Raw genomic sequence first — 19,592 nt, forward strand, 5'->3', positions numbered from 1 at the left:
GGAGAATACAACACAATGGAGTCAGTAGACACAGTCCCTGTCCACAACAAGCTTAAAGTCTAGAGGTACCTCAAAACTGAGTTTCAGATCCCTTACTAGTTTTGCCATCTACTGACTAGAGGATGAGCTCACAGTCACCTTAAAATCATCACCTGAAGAAATTTCAGCACACTTTCAGGGATTCCCTTCCCCTTCATATCTGACAGTCCACCACTCTTGCCACCTTCAGGGAATGTTTCTGTTTATTATTGTATTGTGCTCTCCCAAGCGCTTAGTGCAGTGCTTTGCACACAGTAAGTGCTGAATAAATACGATTGAATGAATGAATGAGTTCAGAGCCTTACTAAAATCCCTCCTCCTCCAAGAGGCCTTCCCTAATTAAGCCCTCATTTCCCCTACTCCCTCTCCCTTCTGCGTCACCTATGCACTTGGTTGTGTAACCCTTTAAGCACTTGATATTCACCCCACCTTCAGCCCCAGAACACTTAAGCAAATCATTATCATCATCATCATCAAATGCCATCAAGTCATTTCCGATCCATAGCGACTCAATGGGTGCATTTTTTTCCAGAACGTCCTATCTTTGCTCTTCTACAGTCGTTCTGGTATGTGTATCCATAAAGTTTTCTTGGAAAAGAATACAGAAGTGGTTTACCATTACCTTCTTCCACTCAGTAAAAACTTAAGTCTCTGCTGTTGTCTTTGATCAACATTTCGATCGCTTGATCATCACTTTGACTCTTTCCCATGCCACTGCTGCCCAGCACAGGTGCGTCGACTTTGTCTACCGCTTCGGCTTAGACCTTTCCATTATGGGTAAACCTGGCAAGAGAATATCTCTCAGTGGCACAGTTCTAAACTTCATTGGCATATGCAGACTCTCCTGTCATGATAAGGTGTTGATTCATAGGAGTGACTTATGCACATAACCCCAATTTATCTATATTAATGCCTATCTCCCCCTCTAAACTGTAAGCTCTTTGTTGTGGGCAGGGAACGTGTTTACCAACTCTGTTGCACTGTACTCTCCCAAGCCCTTAGTACAGTGCTCTGCACACAGTAAGTGCTCAAGAAACAGGGCGGATTAGTGGAAAGAGCACAGGCTTGGGAGTCAGAGGTTATGGGCTCTAATCCCGGCTCCCCCACTTGTCAGCTGTGTGACCTTGGGTAAGTCAATTAACTTCTCTGTGCCTGTTACCTCATCTATAAAATGGGGGTGTAGACTATGAGCCCCATGTGGGACAACCTGATTACCTTGTATCTACCCGAGAGCTTAGAACAGTGCTTGGCACATAGTAAGTGCTTAATAAATACCAACATTATTGTTATTATTATTAAGAAGAAACATTGATTGATGGATTGATGCTATTGTGCAGATAATTGAAAATATAAGGTGGCACCCATCTCTCTCCGAGGAAAACTGGTTCTTTAAATGTGGAGCTGTGTCCTTTGCTGATTTTTTTAGGATTCCTGATTCATCTGCGAAGAGTAGTGTAGATTTCCAGGATCAGTTTTTTTTGTTGTTGGTGGTGTCCAAGTGACTCTAAGTTTAAGTTTAACTCTGGGATGATTTCACAATTTTTTATTTCTAGGAGACAAGCTTACCTGATGTTTAAATCAGAGAGCAACTTTGGGTGTGGTAGCATTTGAGGACGTATGTGTCCCTTTACCTCCCATCTTTCCCACCCTCAGTATGATGGCAACATTTAAGAACTAGTGTAGGGTTTGGTGAAAGTGAGAAGGCTCTGCAAGTGATTGACTGGATTCGATTTAGCATATTGTATTCATAATGATTTATAGCATTCATAAAATATTCTCCCACTCCCTTCTGCATTGCCCTGACTCACTCTCTTCATTCATCCTTCCTCCCATCCCCACGGCATATATGTATATATTGGTTATTTATTTATTTATATTAATTTCTGCCTCCCCCTCTAGCCTGTGAGCTCGTTGTGTGCAGGGGATGTGTCTGCCTGTTGTTGCACTGTACTCTGCGAAGCGCTTAGTACAGTACTTTGCACACAGTAAGCACTCAATAAATACGATTGAATGAATGAATAAAATGATCAATCATTGGTATCTGTTGAGCACTTACAGTGTACAGAAACATGTACGTGGGGTAGTACAATACAACAGAGTTGGTAGACAAGTTGCCTGTCTAACAGTAAGAAGCAGAGTGGTCTAGTGGAAAGAAAACAGGCCTGGGAGTCAAAAGGACCTGGGTTCTGATCCGGGTTCTGCCACTTAACAGTTGTGACCTTGGGCAAGTCACTTGACTTCTCCGTGCCTCAGTTATCTCATCTGTAAAATGGGAATTAAGACTGTGAACCCCATGTGGGACATGGACTGTGTCTAACCTGATCACCTTGTATCTACCCGAGCACTTAGTACAGTGCCTGGCACATAGCCAGCGCGTAACAAACACCATTAAAAAATGAGCTTGGAGTCTACAGAATGTCAGGATTGACAAATTTTGAGCATTTTTTTGCTATGCAAATGTCTGTTTTCCCTTTGCAAGCATCAAAGTTTTGTCATTTTAATCTATAGTTGTCTCGGTTTCAGAGCAGTACAGTAGTTGATGATGATGAAGGTTGACCATAGACAGAGATCATTGAGTTCATTTCATTCATTCATTCAGTCGTATTTATTGAGCCCTTACTGTGTGCAGAGCACTGTGCTAAGCGCTTGGAAAGTACAATTCGGCAACAGAGACAATCCCTACTCAACAACGGGCTCACAGTCTAGAAGGGGGGTATCACTGGAATGTTCAGTATTTCTTAATTTCCTCTCATTCCTCCCCATATTTTTCAGTTACGGCAGTGGCCTTCTTCATACACAAAAAAGTTTGAACACAATATCTATCCCATCACTTTTTCAGTGGGAAATGCTCAGGAATGGAAGAAATTATTCAAACCCTGTGCTGCACAACGACTCTTTCTACCGGTAAGGATACTCAATTTTCATAAAATGTAGTTTTGGAAAGAATCGTATTCTATGGCAAAGTTTGTCAACATTTATTCAGGGCTGAAAATGCTAGTCTTCTGTTCTTTGATGTGCTTTGATTTTTCGTACATTACTGGAAAAGAATGTTTGGTGCTTTGCCCTTTTAGAAAGGCAATGGCCTTTTAGATATCGTGTTTTCTTAATATCACAGTAAAGGACCTAGTTTTGCTCCATGTTACGCCTTCAATTAACTTCACTAGGTGTTGGACATTTCTAATCAAATGTAGTTAATTTCTGGGCCAGGAATTTTCCTTAATTCTTTTAAGCGCCCTTTCCTCCCAAGAATCGAGATCAGAAAATATCATTAACCCATCTTTCAAAAAGTTCAGCTTCAGAAGGCTACCATTTCCTAAAATACTTATCATCATTGCCGCACCAACTTAAATAGCGGAAATATAAGGTCAGTACAGCATCTGAAAAGTGACAGTGTAACTCTTCCACCAAAATTAGAAATCTCAAACTTAGAGAACAGTGTAATTCCTCTCCAGATTTTAAATGGAAAATCCCAGTTCCTTTGCTCTTTACATGCCAGTGCCAGTGTGTCTGAAGTTATTACTCTTTTGCTCCTTCCTTAAGATTTAAAAATTGGCTTTTCGCTTAATAACTTCAGAAAGATCAGTAAGTGGAGTGAGATGAAAAAAATGCAGCAGCAAATGTATATCCCTCTTCTTGTCTGAATTTCAAAGCTCAGCCTAGCTTGTTGACGGATGTCATCCTCTTCATTCATTAGTATTTTATTACCGAACTATTGTGTGTAGAGCACTGTACTAGATGCTTGTTGTTGTTGTTGTCTTATGCTGTCGAGTCGTGTCTGACCCATAGCGACGCCATGGACACATCTCTCCCAGAACGACCCACCTCCATCTGCAGTCATTCTGGTAGTGTATCCATAGAGTTTTCTTGGTAAAACTACGGAAGTGGTTTACCATTGCCTCCTTCCGCGCAGTAAACCTGTCTCTGCCCTTGCTAGGTAATAATAATAATTGTGGTATTTGTTAAGCGCTTACTTTGTGCCAGACACTATACTAAGCTTTGGGGTAGATACAAGCAAATTGGGTTGGACACAGTCTCTGTCCCATACGGGGCTCACAGTCTTAATCCCCATTTTACAGATGAGATAACTGAGGCACAGAGAAGTGAAGTGACTTGTCCAAGGCCACAAAGCAGATGTGGCAGAGCCGGGATTAGAACCCATGACCTTCTGACTCCCAAGCCCAAGCTCTATCCACTACACCATGCTGCTTCCCCAGGTACAGCACTAGAGTACAATAGAGAGGTGATACAATGAAATGATAATGGTGTCTCTGATCATCATAACTGTGGTGTTTATTACGCAGGTACTATGTGCTAAGCACTGTACTAAGGGCTGAGGTTCATACAAGATAATCAGGTCCCACATGGGGCCACAGTTCAAATAGGAGGAGAATGGGTATTGAAGCCCCATTTTGCAAATGAGAGCGGTGAGTCAGAGAAGTGAAGTGCCTTACCCAAGGTCACATGGCAGATAAGCGGCAGAGGTGGAATTAGAACCCTGTGTCCAACCCAATTTGCTTGTATCCACCCCAGTGCTTAGTACAGTGCCTGGCACATAGTAAATGCTTAACAAATACCACAATTATTAATAACCAAAGTGACCGCAGTGGAGTGCCAGTGCATTCCAGTAGCACCTTAGGCGAATAAGTTTTTGTCAGGGAAGCCACTGTACAAGTAAAAAACATGGATCCTGCCCTTGAGGAGCCCACAACCTAATGGAACCTTCCTAAAACACTTGTATCTCCCAGAGGATTCTGGGAAATGTAGCCCATCTAGACCCTGGAAAATGAAGATTCTGTGACAGAGCTTCTGAACAAGTTTTCTAGTCTTCTTTCAATCCCCTTTGACTTCAATCCTGCTTCCAATACGAGTGTGAACATTTTTCCTTGACTAGACTCTGCCAACATAAACATTACCTTTGGAAACAGAATTTTAATATTATACTGAAGTAATGTTTTTCAATCGACAAATATTTGAGAATTTCCATAAGCAAATATACAGATATGGTCTATAAAATCCCTGAACCATAATAAATCCAGCTACTGAATATTTTGAAATACAACTATGTCTTGAGGTAGTTCATGTGGCTGCCATTTTATAGAGCCCATGACCTGAAAGCTTAACTTCAGCAAAAGAAACTGCTTACCCAATTGGGTTCCAAAGTAACTTTTTTACGAAGCAGACTATCGATTTTTTTCCCATAGCTCTAGTTTATTCCACATTAACTTTTCAGTCTTTCTGAAGTATTGAAATATGGAATATGAAATATGAAGTATGGAGAAGCAGCATGACCCAGTGGATAGAGCGTGGGCCTGGGAGCCACGGCTTCAACTATCATCTCTATGCTGATGACACCCAAATCTACATCTCTGCCCCTGCTCTCTCCCCCTTCCTCCAGGCTCGCATCTCCTCCTGCCTTCAGGACATCTCCATCTGGATGCCTTCCCGCCACCTAAAACTCAACATGTCCAAGACTGAACTCCTTGTCTTCCCTCCCAAACCCTGCCCTGTCCCTGACTTTCCCATCACTGTTGACGGCACTACCATCCTTCCCGTCTCACAAGCCCGCAACCTTGGTGTCATCCTCAACTCCGCTCTCTCGTTCACCCCTCACATCCAAGCCGTCACCAAAACCTGCCGGTCTCAGCTCCGCAACATTGCCAAGATCCGCCCTTTCCTCTCCATCCAAACTGCTACCCTGCTCGTTCAAGCTCTCATCCTATCCTGTCTGGACTACTGCATCAGCCTTCTCTCTGATCTCCCATCCTCGTGTCTCTCCCCACTTCAATCCATACTTCATGCCACTGTCCGGATTGTCTTTGTCCAGAAACGCTCTGGGCATGTTACTCCCCTCCTCAAAAATCTCCAGTGGCTACCAATCAATCTGCGCATCAGGCAGAAACTCCTCACTCTTGGCTTCAAGGCTCTCCATCGCTTCGCCCCCTCCTCCCTCACCTCCCTTCTCCCCTTCTCCAGCCCAGCCCGCACCCTCCGCTCCTCTGCCGCTAATCTCCTCACTGTGCCTCGTTCTCGCCTGTCCCGCCGTCGACCCCCAGCCCATGTCCTCCCCCTGGCCTGGAATGCCCTCCCTCCCCACGTCCGCCAAGCTAGCTCTCTTCCTCCCTTCAAGGCCCTACTGAGAGCTCACCTCCTCCAGGAGGCCTTCCCAGACTGAGCCCCCTCCTTCCTCTCCCCCTCCTCCCCCTCTCCATCCCCCTGTCTTACCTCCTTCCCTTCCCCACAGCACCTGTATAGATGTATATATGTTTGTACATATTTATTACTCTATTTATGTATTTATTTATTTTACTTGTACATATCTATTCTATTTATTTTATTTTGTTAGTATGTTTGGTTTTATTCTCTGTCTCCCCCTTCTAGACTGTGAGCCCACTGTTGGGTAGGGACTGTCTCTATATGTTGCCAACTTGTACTTCCCAAGCGTTTAGTACAGTGCTCTGCACACAGTAAGCGCTCAATAAATACGATTGATTGATTGATTGATTTTAAATGCCAGCTCCGCAACTTGTCTGCTTTGTGACCTTGGGTAAATCACTTCAATTCTCTGGGCCTCGTCAGTGAAATGGGGATTAAGACTGTGAGTCCCATGTGGGACATAGATTTTGTCCAACTTGATTAGCATGTATCTGCCCTAGCAATTAGTACAGTGCCAGGTACATAGTAAGTGCTAAACAAATACCATAAAAAAAGGCCATGGAACTGTTCCCCAATTTCCACTCAACGATCCAGACCTAATCTCTCCACAATCCTGTATACAGTCAAAAGAAGTGATAAGGAAAATTCTGCTCCTTTTAATATCACACTTCCTGTTGCAATTCTGAGCAATCTCTGAGGTTTGAAGCATGTTGTTAGAGTTCAAGTATAAGCTAATTTTTTTAGGTAAATAAGCGTGGCAGGTAAGGAGGTTTTTGAGGAGTGGGGAAACACAGACTGAATGTTTTTGTAGAAAAATGATCTGGGCAGCAGTGTAAAGTATGGACTGGAATGGAGACAGGATGCAGGGAGGTCAGGAAAGAGGCCGATGCAGTGTTCAAGGCGGGATAGGATAAGTGTTTGGATTAATGAGGAAACAGTTCAGAGGGAGAGGAAAGGGTGGATTTTAGCAATTTTGTGAAAGTAATGCCTCCCCTTCTGCCAAACTGCACTCAGGGGCGATATAAGATGATAATGCCATAAGGACCTGAGTTCTAATACTGACTGCCAATTGTTTGCTGTGCCTCGGTTTCCTCAATTGTAAAATTCATTCATTCATTCAATCATATTTATTGAGCGCTTACTGTGTGCAGAGCACTGTACTAAGAGCTTGGAAAGTACAATTCATCAATAAAGAGAGACAATACCTTCCCACAATGGGCTTACAGTCTAAAAGGGGGGAGACAGACATCAAAACAAGTAAACAGGCATCAATAGCATCAATATAAATATATAGAATTATAGATATATACACATCAAAATAATAATAATAATAATGGCATTTGATAAGTGCTTACTATGTGCCAAGCACTGTTCTAAGCACTGGGGGGGGTACAAGGTAATCAGGTTGTCCCACGTGGGGCTCACAGTCTTCATCCCCATTTTACAGATGAGGTAACTGAGGCCCAGAGAAGTGAAGTGACTTACCCAAAGTCACACAGCAGACAAGTGGCAGAGCCAGGATTAGAACCCATGACATCTGACTCCCAAGCCCAAGCCCACGCTCTTTCCACTGAGCCATGCCGTTTCTCAAAACAAGTAAACAGGCATTAATATAAATAAATAAAATTATAGCTATGTACATATATATATACAAGTGCTATGGGGCGGGCAAAGGGGGTAGAGCAAAGGGAGCAAGTTGGGGCAGTGGGGAAGGGGAGCTGAGGAAAAGGGGGCCTTAGTCTGGGAAAACGGGGTTGGCGGGGGGTTAGTCTGTGGGAATTCAATACTTGTTCTTCCTACTTAGACTGCAAGCCCCATGTGGGACAGCGACCATGTCTGACATGATTAACTCTATCTATCCCAGTGCTTAGAATGGTGCTTGACAAATATAATAATAATAATAATCTCACTAGATTGCAAGCTCCCTATAAACTGTAAGCTTGTTACGGACAGGGAACGTGTCCACTAATTCTATTGTATTCTCCTAAGTGCCCTCTGGACTGTAAAACCCATCCTCTAGATGGTAAACTCGTTGTGGGCAGGGAATGTGTCTGCTGATTGTTGTATTGTACTCTCCCAAGCACTTAGTACTGTGCTCTGCACACAGTAAGTACTCAATAAATACGACTGAATGAACGAATGAATGGTGCAGTGCTCTGCACATAGTAAGCGCTCAATAAATACTATTGATTGACTGTTTGAATACACAGGAGAATGTGTATGGGGTTTTTTTTGGTTTTAGGTTTTTTTGGCAGACTCCAGGCCTCACCTGGATTGCATATAGACCTGGCTCTCAGGCACACCCATTAATTTGCTTTCTACCCTTTTGCTATGGATAGCAATCAGTGGTATTTATTGTGTGCTTCCTGTGTGCAGAGCACTGTGCTAAGTTCTTGGGAAAGTGCAATGTAATAAAGTTGGTAGACATGTTCCCTGCCCACAAGGAGTTTATAGTCTTGAGTGGGTCTTGTCTTATGCCGTCGTGTCTTCTCTGACCCATAGCGTCGCCATGGATACATCTCTCCCAGAACACCCCACCTCCATCTGCATAGAGACAGACATTAATATAAATAAATAAATTACAGATCTGTACATAAGTGCTGTGGGGCTGGAAGCGGGGAAGAACAAAGGGAGCAAGTCAGGGCCTCCCTCCAGTTATCTCCCCTTCTCCCTCCTCCCATTCCTCTCCAAACTTCACTGAGGTGCTAGACAAGGCGATGTATTCATTCATTCAATTGTATTTATTAAATGCTTACTGTGTGCAGAGCACTGTACTAAGCACTTGGGAAAGAACAATACAACGGTAAACATTGACATTCCTTGCCCACAACAAGCTCACAGTCTAGAGAGGGGAGACAGACATCAATACAAATAAATAAAATTACAGATACATACATCAGCACTGAAGGGCAGGGAGAGCAAAGGCAGCAAGTTAGAGTGATGTAGAAGGGAGTGGGAGATGAGGAAAAGTGGGCTCTTTACTCTCAAGGCAATGGTTGGAAAAGGAGGACTAAGAACTCTTTATTGAGAGGAAAAGTAAGTCAAACCACGTTAAGACTGACTAGAATTAAGGATATTGAGCTAATGAGAAGATAGAACCGTAACAAATATGGGTAAATTTGAAGTAGTTGGACTTCTGCAGCACCAGCACAAGGAGTGGAAAGAGCAGACTGGGAAGGTGATCCAGGACTGGGGATTGGTGGTGAGAAACCGACCGAGAAGTAATGTGGCCTAGTGGAAAGAGCCCGGGCCTGGGCGTCAGGGGACCTGTATTCTAATCCCAGCTCTTCCGCTTGTCTGCTGCGTGACCTTGGGTACTTCACTTCTCTGGGCCTCAGTTCTCTCACCTGCCAAAATGGGGATTCAGTACAAATCAATTCAGTACTTAGGACAGTGCTTGGCACATAGTAAGTGCTTAACAAATACCATCATTATTAATACGTGCTCTTCCTCCTATTTGTGGACTGTGAGCCCCATATGGGACCTGATCATTTTGTATCTACCCCAACTTTTAGTACAATGCTTGGCCCATAGTAAGGGCTTAACAAATACTATTATCATTATTATTATTACAATTATGGCAGGGGGAGTTGAATTTGGCAGAGAGGGTAGAGTTGAGGGTGTGGATTTGCCCATCAAGCGGGGAGATGGAGCAGGGAGTCTAAGTGGGGCATGGTGGCATGGGATAAGTGGAGGAGGGGTCTAAAGACTGGTGGCCGCTTTCCTGGGAGAGAACAGTTTTGTGGGAAGAGGGGTGGCCAGTAGGAGTAGCCCTGTCTTTCACCAAAGAAGACCCCATAACCTGCTCTTTCTTCTCTGGGCTAGGCTTTCCAGCTAGCTCCAGATCTCTGGATGTTATTACCATCCTCTTTTCTCAGTAATTGAGGGAAGAGAAATGAGATTCAGCAAAGTATGACAAGGCTCTGATACTATCCATTGTCTCTACCCCTGAGCTCTCCAGAGATGTCCTTTGCCTTTGCCCTATGGTTCTTATTAGGAGAGAAATCCCAGAGCCCCTTTATTTGAAAAAGGTCTCAAATGTATTTTCCCTTCTGCCTGGTTTTGCAGCGGGAGACAGATATACAGGTTCTGGAAATCACCCCTATCACCAAGGGGTTTTTTGCTTTCTATTCTAGCTATGTTTATGGCTACAATGGAAAGCTCCACTCCTCACTCATCCCGGAGAGGTGAAATTTAGGGGCAGGCTTGTGGGCACATACGTCTCTGGATGATAGGCATTCTGTAATCCATCGCTATAAGACCAGATACTCCCTGAAAAGCCGGAAGCGGAGAAGATGCAGGCTTTAAATAAAGAATCGACATGGTAGAGGAGGGCAGGTTGGACCATGAGACCTATTTTTGGGGTGGGGGTGTTGAAGAGTATGGGGTTCCTTTCTTAGCACTAGCTCTGATTATAAAAGTAGTCCTGGAAAACCAGAATTACAGGCAAGTTCCAGTAAAACTGGCTTTCCTTCTGTAGAACCGTACCAGCCTGTGACCATCACATACTGCCTTCTTTTGATGCCAAAAATATAGTAGAATCCTGGCTCAGGAGCAGCAAATTAGAAGGTACTGGAGAGCCAGACTGCTGCCTGTGAATAAAGGTGCCTTTTCAGCAAATTACAGTACTATACCATATTAACTAAAATTAAACCAAGTCATACAGTACAGTGCAGGATTTCAAAGCTGCCCTGCTCCAAATGCCCTTTTCTGTATTGCGTGCAGTACTGTGTAATAATAATCCTTAAGTAGGGTTCACATGCGAATAATTGAACATGAACTTCCTTAAAGTAAATAATGAAGTTTCTCATTTTTATACTGTTTTCAATTTGGGTTTGAAATCTGTGCTTGTTGTTGGAACATTGGTAGCGAAGATCATTTCAGTCATGTTTAGCATGTACAGACATATCCCAGATTACAGCCCACCCCCACAATACATACCATCTGGGGATACTGCCGGTATTGAATGATACCTTATGCCAAGTTACTTACGCCCCTATATTGTTTGGTGTCTTACTCCTCATAAAACCCCAACCTCCATGAGGTTCCAGCCAATCACTGCACATGAATACATCCTCCCACCCCCACCCCTCCCCGGCCTTCTTCCCTCTTGGGCTGAGATTAAGCAATCAACAATAAATAGATGTCAGATTTTCCAGGCATAGAAGAGACTCTTGAGCAGATAACCAAAGAAGTTGTTGAACTGGGGAGGCAACCTAATTTAGAAATGGATGATGCACATGTCAATGAGTTAATTGTATCTCATTCAGAGAAATTGTTTTCCAATGAGGTCCTAATCAAATTTCGACTACCCGATGCATGATTGCAAGATACCGAAACAGTAGTTATGAACTCTCCCCCACTAAGAAGTCTTGCATCAATTTTCAAGAGAGCAAATGAAATTTTTTAAAAATGATTGAAGAAGACTGATGGAGAGAGGGGTTCAAAAGTGCACTGAAGTATTCAGAAACAGCTGAACATGGACCAGTTTTCCACAAAAGTTGAAAGGGCAGAACAGGCTTTTACTTCTGCAGAACTACTCGAAGAATGGACCCTCACTGTATTCCATCAGTCAAACAATAGAATTTATTGAACACTTACCGGTCTTTTGGACTTTGCGTGTATGGTCCTTAAATGCTTGACAATCTGTATATTTTAATTTTGCAAAATGTGAGCGCTCGAGAACCTAACCCCTTAATTCCCACTGATTCAGTGATTCACCTAACGTGTTTTTTCAAGGACACAACAGTAATGTTGTGTAACCTTGAAACAGTAACCTTGTCCTCTCCCTGACTTTCCCATCTCTGTTGATGGCACTACCATCCTTCCCGTCTCACAAGCCCGCAACCTTGGTGTCATCCTCGACTCCGCTCTCTCATTCACCCCTCACATCCAAGCCGTCACCAAAACCTGCCGGTCTCAGCTCCGCAACATTGCCAAGATCCGCCCTTTCCTCTCCATCCAAACCGCTACCCTGCTAATTCAAGCTCTCATCCTATCCCGTCTGGACTACTGCACTAGCCTTCTCTCTGATCTCCCATCCTCGTGTCTCTCTCCACTTCAATCCATACTTCATGCTGCTGCCCGGATTATCTTTGTCCAGAAACGCTCTGGACATATTACTCCCCTCCTCAAAAACCTCCAATGGCTACCGATCAATCTGCGCATCAGGCAGAAACTCCTCACCCTGGGCTTCAAGGCTCTCCATCACCTCGCCCCCTCCTACCTCACCTCCCTTCTCTCCTTCTACTGCCCAGCCCGCACCCTCCGCTCCTCCACCACTAATCTCCTCACTGTACCTCGCTCTCGCCTGTCCCGCCATCGGCCCCCGGCCCACGTCATCCCCCGGGCCTGGAATGCCCTCCCTCTGCCCATCCGCCAAGCTAGCTCTCTTCCTCCCTTCAAGGCCCTGCTGAGAGCTCACCTCCTCCAGGAGGCCTTCCCAGACTGAGCCCCTTCTTTCCTCTCCCCCTCGTCCCCCTCTCCATCCCCCCATCTTACCTCCTTCCCTTCCCCACAGCACCTGTATATATGTATATATGGTTGTACATATTTATTACTCTATTTATTTATTTATTTATTTATTTATTTATTTTACTTGTACATTTCTATCCTACTTATTTTATTTTGTTGGTATGTTTGGTTCTGTTCTCTGTCTCCCCTTTTAGACTGTGAGCCCACTGTTGGGCAGGGACTGTCTCTATGTGATGCCAATTTGTACTTCCCAAGCGCTTAGTACAGTGCTCTGCACATAGTAAGCGCTCAATAAATACGATTGATTGATTGATTGATTGATAATGTTGTTCGTTTTACTGTACTTGACCGATAATCACCCTGAATCAATCGATCATATTTATTGAGCACTTACTGTGTGCAGGGAACTGTACTAAGTGCTTGGGAGAGTACAAGATAACAGAGTTGGTAGACACATTTCCTTGCCCACAGCAAGCTTCCCCACTTTATTCACCTTCCCTTCTGTGTCACCTATGCACTTGGGTCTGTGCCTCTTAAATGCTCTGTTACTCTACCCACCCTCACCGCATGCATGTACATAGCCTTATACTGTGCTGTTTCCCCTATCTGTAATTGATTTAAATGGGTCTCCCTCACTAAATTATAAGATTCCCTGAGGGCAGGGATCATGTCTACTTACTCTACTGTACTCTCCTGAGCAGCTAGTACAGTGTAGAGTGCTCAACAAATGTAGAGTACAGAGTGCTCATGAGACATAGCATGGCGAAGTGGATAGAGCCTGGGAGTCAGAAGGTCATGGGTTCTGATCCTGGGTCCTCCTCTTGCCTGCTGTGTGACGTTGGGCAAGTCGTGTCACTTCTCTGGGCCTCAGTTACCTCATCTGGGGTATGGGGATTGAGACTGTGAGTCCCACTTGGGACAAGGACTATGTCCAGCTAGATTTGCTAGTATCCACCCCAGCGCTTTGTACAGTGCCTGGCACATAGTAAGCACTTAACAAATACCATCACCATTATCAGCAACCAACTGGAGAGCAGTAGAGGAGCCAGCCATGTTGTCCAAGATCTCTCCAGCATCTGAGCTCCCGGGCCATGGAAGTTGAGGCCTGAAATCCAGTTCCCTGAGGAAAAGGAGCAGAGGTGAAAGTGAACTGGAACACCGCCCCAGTCAAATTGTAAGGGACGGTGTGGTGGTTCTGCTCTGACTGATTTCAAAGCAGGTCACTGTTGGGTTTTATTTTTGGCCTTGGGTTCTGAGTCCCTCTTTACCATGGTTCAGGAGCGGGGCTAGCACATCAGACCCAGGAGTCCCAGAGATTCTGCGGCAGTGCAGGGGTTGGGCTGCTTCTCACTGGTTATGGGACTCTCGCAGGTGAGCATGCAGAGGAGTGGATTCGCCCCTCATGGGGCGTCGACCACCCCCCCACCATCCGAGGCCAGTGCGGAGGGGCCGGGTTGCAGCATCCTCTGCTCCTGTAAGGGAGCCCGCTGCTCCTGTTGCTCCACCCAAGGGGGCATCACCACTCCTTGCCTGCTGCCTCAGGATAGAGCTCGGGCACCAGAGGGGTCCCCATCATCCTCACAGGGCTAGAGAGCAGCATGGCCTCGTGGATAGAGCCCGGGCCTGGGAGTCAGAGGACCTGGGTTCTAATCCCAGCTCTGCCCTTTGTCTGCTGTGTGACAAAGCAAGTGACTTGGGCAAGTCACTTCACTTATCAGTTACCTCATCTGTACAGTGGGGATTAAGACTGTGAGCCCCATGTGGGACAGGGACTAGAGAAGTGAAGTGACTTGGCCAAGGTCACACAGCAGAGAAGTGGCGGAGCTAGGATTACAACCCAGGTCCTTCTGACTCACAGGCCCGTGCCCTATCCACTAGGCCACGCTGCTTCTTTGTGCACTTAATACATCATTTCATGTTAATTAATCATTGAATTGGGGTTGGCATTATCATGTTAGGATAATGATGCATTTGTTATAATAATGTTGGTATTTTGTTAAGCGCTTATGACATGGAGATCTGGGCAGGTCTAGCTAATTTGTAAAATAGGTTACATTTTCATAAGGGCCCATTGAACGCACCTCAGCCTTGCACCATGGGGAGCTGGGATAGGGGGATTTGCATTCTGCACATATCGCTGAAGGGAAAGGATGTGCTTTCCTTCAAAAGGATTCTATCAATCAAGTACTGCAATTTTTGTGTGAGGGAAATTCATTTCCACATGGGGGCAGACTCTAAGCATGAATGAAAATGTACATAGTCTTCTAGGCATTTCTATTGGCAAAGGTTTCTTTTTGGTTAAAAAGTAAAACGATTTAATTTCCCAAATCAATAGTTAATTCTTACGAAAGATCTAAACTTTCTTTTTCTTGAAAAAAAAAACAGTTTTCTCTTGAAAAAGGGGATTCTATAACTGATGTTTTCCAGGTTTTCTCTCTTTCTTTTTCAGTTTGGTACTGGAAGTTCAAAGCTAGAATGAAAAGGAAATTCTCCAAATTAATTTAGACCTTTACAGAGCTCAACGAATCTTAACTAAATGGTTAGCACAATTTATGTCTAGTAGGTTAAACTTGACTTGTGATGCTGAAATAGTTCAAAGGGTATTGGGTAAAAAGGAAAGACTTATTCAGCCATTTATGCACGTAAGTAGGTGGAGAAAGTGAAGCCCTGTAAATCTATTTCTATTGGGTATCTTTTGAAGCGGCCACATTCCAAGGTGACTGCAAATCCAATTAAATTCTCCAGTGGAAAATCATATAGCCCATTCATGGGGACATTGTATAAAAGGAATTGAGGGTAGAGAGTTTTCCTTTAACAATTCCAATTTTCTGACAACAGCAAATAGGAAAACTAGATGCATGGTGATTTAAAAATCCATGAGCCAAATTGCTTGGATGAAGATTAGGAAAGAAAATGTAAAGACCAATGGGGATTAAGGAAAGGGTTTGAAAAGAACTTTAATGTGCGTCAACACTGATTTTCTGATTTTAGTGGAAAAAATCTTGCAGGAAAACTGAGATATCATATCCCCGAGATTTGCAATCAATCTGCGCATCAGGCAGAAACTCCTCACCCTGGGCTTCAAGGCTCTCCATCCCCTCGCCCCCTCCTACCTCACCTCCCTTCTCTCCTTCTCCAGCCCAGCCCACACCCTCCGCTCCTGTGCCGCTAACCTCCTCACTGTGCCTCGTTCTCGCCTGTCCCACTGTCGGCCCCGGTCCACATCCTCCCCCTGGCCTGGAATGCCTTCCCTCTGCACATCCTCCAGGCTAGCTCTCTTCCTCCCTTCAAAGTCCTACTGAGAGCTCACCTCCTCCAGGAGGCCTTCCCAGACTGAGCCCCCTCCTTCCTCTCCCCCTCCTCTCCCTCTCCATCTTCCCCGCCTTACCTCCTTCCCCTCCCCACAGCACCTGTATATCTGTATATATGTTTGTACATATTTATTACTCTATTTTACTTGTACATATTTATTCTATTTATTTTATTTTGTTAATATGTTTTGTTTTGTTGTCTGTCTCCCCCTTCTAGACTGTGAGCCCGCTGTTGGGTAGGGACCATCTCTATATGTTGCCAACTTGTACTTCCCAAGCGTTTAGTACAGTGCTCTGCATACAGTAAGTGCTCAATAAATATGATTGAATGAATGAATGTCCAAAACAGAACTCCTCATATTCCTACCACTGTAAACAGCATCACCATCCTCCCTGTGTCACAAGTCCATAACCTTGGCGTTATCCTTGACTCATTTCTCTCATTCGACCCACATCTTCAGTCTGTCCCCAAATCCTGTTGGTTGCACCTTCCCGACATGGCTAAAATCCACCCTTTCCTCTCCATCAAAACAGCTATAATGTTAATCCAAGCACTAATCCTATCCCACCTTGATTACTTCATCAGCCTCCTTGCTGACCTCCCTGCAGGAGCCTCTTCCTTACTTGAATCCAGACTTCACTCTGCTGCCTGAATCATTTTTCTATGAAATCATTCAGTCCATGTTTCCCCATTCCTCAAGAACCTCTAGTGGTTGCCCATCCACCTCCACACCAAACAGAAATTCCTTACCTTAGGCATTAAAGCCATCAATCACCTTACCCCCTCTTACCTCACCTCCGTGATTTCTTACTCCAACCCAGCCTGCACACTTTGCTCCTCTAACGCCAACCCACTTACTGTACCTCGATCTCATCTCTCTCGCTGCCGATCCCTCGTCCACATCCTGCCTCTGGCCTGGAACACCTTACCTCCTCACATCCAAAGCTTTATTAAAAACACATTTCCTCCAAGAGGCCTTTCTGGACTGAGCCCTCATTTTCTCTTCTCCCATTCTCTTCTGTTTCGCCCTTGCATTTGGACCTGCACCCTTTTTTCACCTCTCCCTCCACCCCTAGCACTCACGTAGATATCCGTAAATGAATTTATTCATTTAGATTAAGGTCCACCTCTCATCATCATCAATCGTATTTATTGAGCGCTTACTATGTGCAGAGCACTGTACTAAGCGCTTGGGAAGTACAAATTGGCAAGTACTGTCTCCTTCAGGACTGTAAGCTTGCTGGGGCAGGGAACGTGTCTACCACAGTAAATAAATACGACTGATTGATTATGATTGGTTGATTGATTATGTGAGGCAAACCTTTCGTTATGGGTGAATTCTTTATCTGGCACGATTGATTGGCTTGTACCTTTTCGATGTATTCAAATGCTGAGCTGCATTCTTCTGAGGAAGGCTGTGGCTGTCTGATTAATAATGGAATATTCATTAAATGTTGCTCTTTGACTCGTTGTCAAATGGATTTCCTTAGTAGAGATTTGGGGTAAGCAGTTAGGCATGAATGCTGCCTTCCATCAGAGAGGCCACAGGCAGCTGGAAGCATTCTGCATGGCTTTGCTGCGGTTGACTCAGACTGCATAGTTTAGGAGTACAACGGTCTGGCCAAAGTCCCCGAGCTCTGGGCCCCCATGAACAAACCCACGGGTTGCCTCTGAGGAACCAGTAACACCCCACGAGATACCCTGAAAAAGGAAAGGGCCTGGCTCAGGCAGACTTCTCCAGAGTGTTTTCCCCTTCCACTATTCAACTGCAGCCAAAGGAAGGCAGGTTTTGGTTTAAAGGTAGGAAGTTTTTGCTCTACACTTCTCAACACTTAGTAGCATTTAAAATGACCCAATGAAGTCTACAAACCTGCTGGGTGGCAAGGGTCCTCAGAATCCAGCACCCTTCTCAGAATTCAAGAGGTCAAAGACAAACAGACATGTAAGGAAAGTCAACTCATTCCCCGCAAGGAACACTTTAACCTCACATACCCAGAGAGACACCTGCCCATCCTGTCCTTACATATATGCAGGGAGACAAGATCTGTAAAATAAGGCTAGGGAGATTCATACAATACTCTATACACTATTGTTAAGTTTGAGTTAAAAAAAGAGGTTTATTTCAAGTCTGAGAACAGAACTTAACCACAACTTCCCATTGACAAGACAGGGCAGTTAGCTAAGCACACAGCTACTAGAGGAGGTTTTACTTTTTTTGTTTACTCTGATCAAATGAATTAAACAGCCAAGGCAAGAGGCATAATGTAAATTTGAATTTTTTTCAAACAAAAAGTATTTTCAGGTCTTGTTTACCTGAAGCCCTAGTGCTATTTAACAGGGAAGGCCACTATGAAACTTTTATGTCAAATAACCCTTAAACAACAATAATACAAAAGATTTAAGATTCTTTGGATTTTTACTCTTTTAGCTTACACTTCAGAATTATTCACTGAACAAAGCAAGATTTAGCAGTTATGACTTGACTGGAGAATTTACTCCCCTCACCGCCGCCAATTACCAAAAATTAAAGTACCCAAAATAAATCAAGCTGAATAGAGAACCATTTCTTGGTTATGTAGTAATCCAAATTCCAAAGTAAAAAGTTAGCTTTTTTTAAACCTGCAATTTTCTACTTTTAACTCTAGGCTAACATCAAACATGTAAATATTTGGTTAAAAAAACCCTAAAATTACATCGGACATCTTAGGTAGGAATCTTTTGGTTTAAAAGTAGGAAGTTTTTGCTCGACACTTCTCAACACTTAGTAGCATTTAAAATGACCCGATGAAGTCTAAAACCTGCTGGGTGGCAAGGGTCCTCAGAATCCAGCACCCTTCTCAGAATTCAAGAGGTTATAGAGGACAATGGTCCTGGTTAAAAAAAATTCACACGAAAAAAAACACCCTACATTTCTGTCCTACCTCAAGATAGAAGCATTTTCCTGTTTTAGACATGCAAATGTTTCAGATGATTCAAATACATATCACATGTAGTGAACTTACCTGACTGCCACATCAGGGCTAAAAATAAGTGGCAGATAAATAAGCTTGTATAAATGGTCATTTGGTAACTTGAAGGTAAATTTGACAATTCAGTGGCATGATTTGAACCAACTGCTGGGTTTTTTTTTTTACCATATTTACATTCAGTTGCTGCAGTCTCATCTTTTTCATGCACGTGCATTAGAGATTAATTCTGCCTACTGAATCATTAAAAACTTCCTCTGAATACATTCATGTTATGGACCGAAGCCAAGAACATGGTAATTTAAAATGAAGTATTGGAGTAAACACTCCTTCTTAGTTCATTTTAAGCTAAACTGTTTAACAGGTAACTAGGTGTTTTGTTTCCTTCCGTTATCAAATGACATGTTGAATTACAGAAGAAAAAATAAATCCAGTGACAGTGATATTGAAGCGTATTTGTAATGAATGTCACGTTTAAGAGCATAAAATCCAATTCTGAAAATACATTTCTGAGTAGAACTATTTTAGTGTACTAGTTTCAACCTTTTTGAACATCCACCAACTTAAATGGTTTTTTTTCCCCATACACTGTGATGATTAAACAAGGAAAAACTATTTTCAGCGGTTGCTAATGAAATTATTTTAAGT

General features: G+C 43.7%; 1 protein-coding gene across 1 annotated transcript in view; it reads left to right on the plus strand.

The window, feature by feature from the left end:
• GXYLT2 (glucoside xylosyltransferase 2) overlaps nt 1-19,592 on the plus strand; it is a 73,991-nt gene that overhangs the window by 28,352 nt on the left and 26,047 nt on the right. Inside the window, exon 3 of the mRNA XM_038740340.1 lies at nt 2,812-2,943. Coding sequence (XP_038596268.1) covers nt 2,812-2,943 — 132 coding nt within the window. The remainder of the gene's footprint in view (nt 1-2,811; nt 2,944-19,592) is intronic.

Source organism: Tachyglossus aculeatus, chromosome X1, assembly GCF_015852505.1.
Source record: "Tachyglossus aculeatus isolate mTacAcu1 chromosome X1, mTacAcu1.pri, whole genome shotgun sequence".
Lineage (NCBI taxonomy): Eukaryota > Metazoa > Chordata > Mammalia > Monotremata > Tachyglossidae > Tachyglossus > Tachyglossus aculeatus.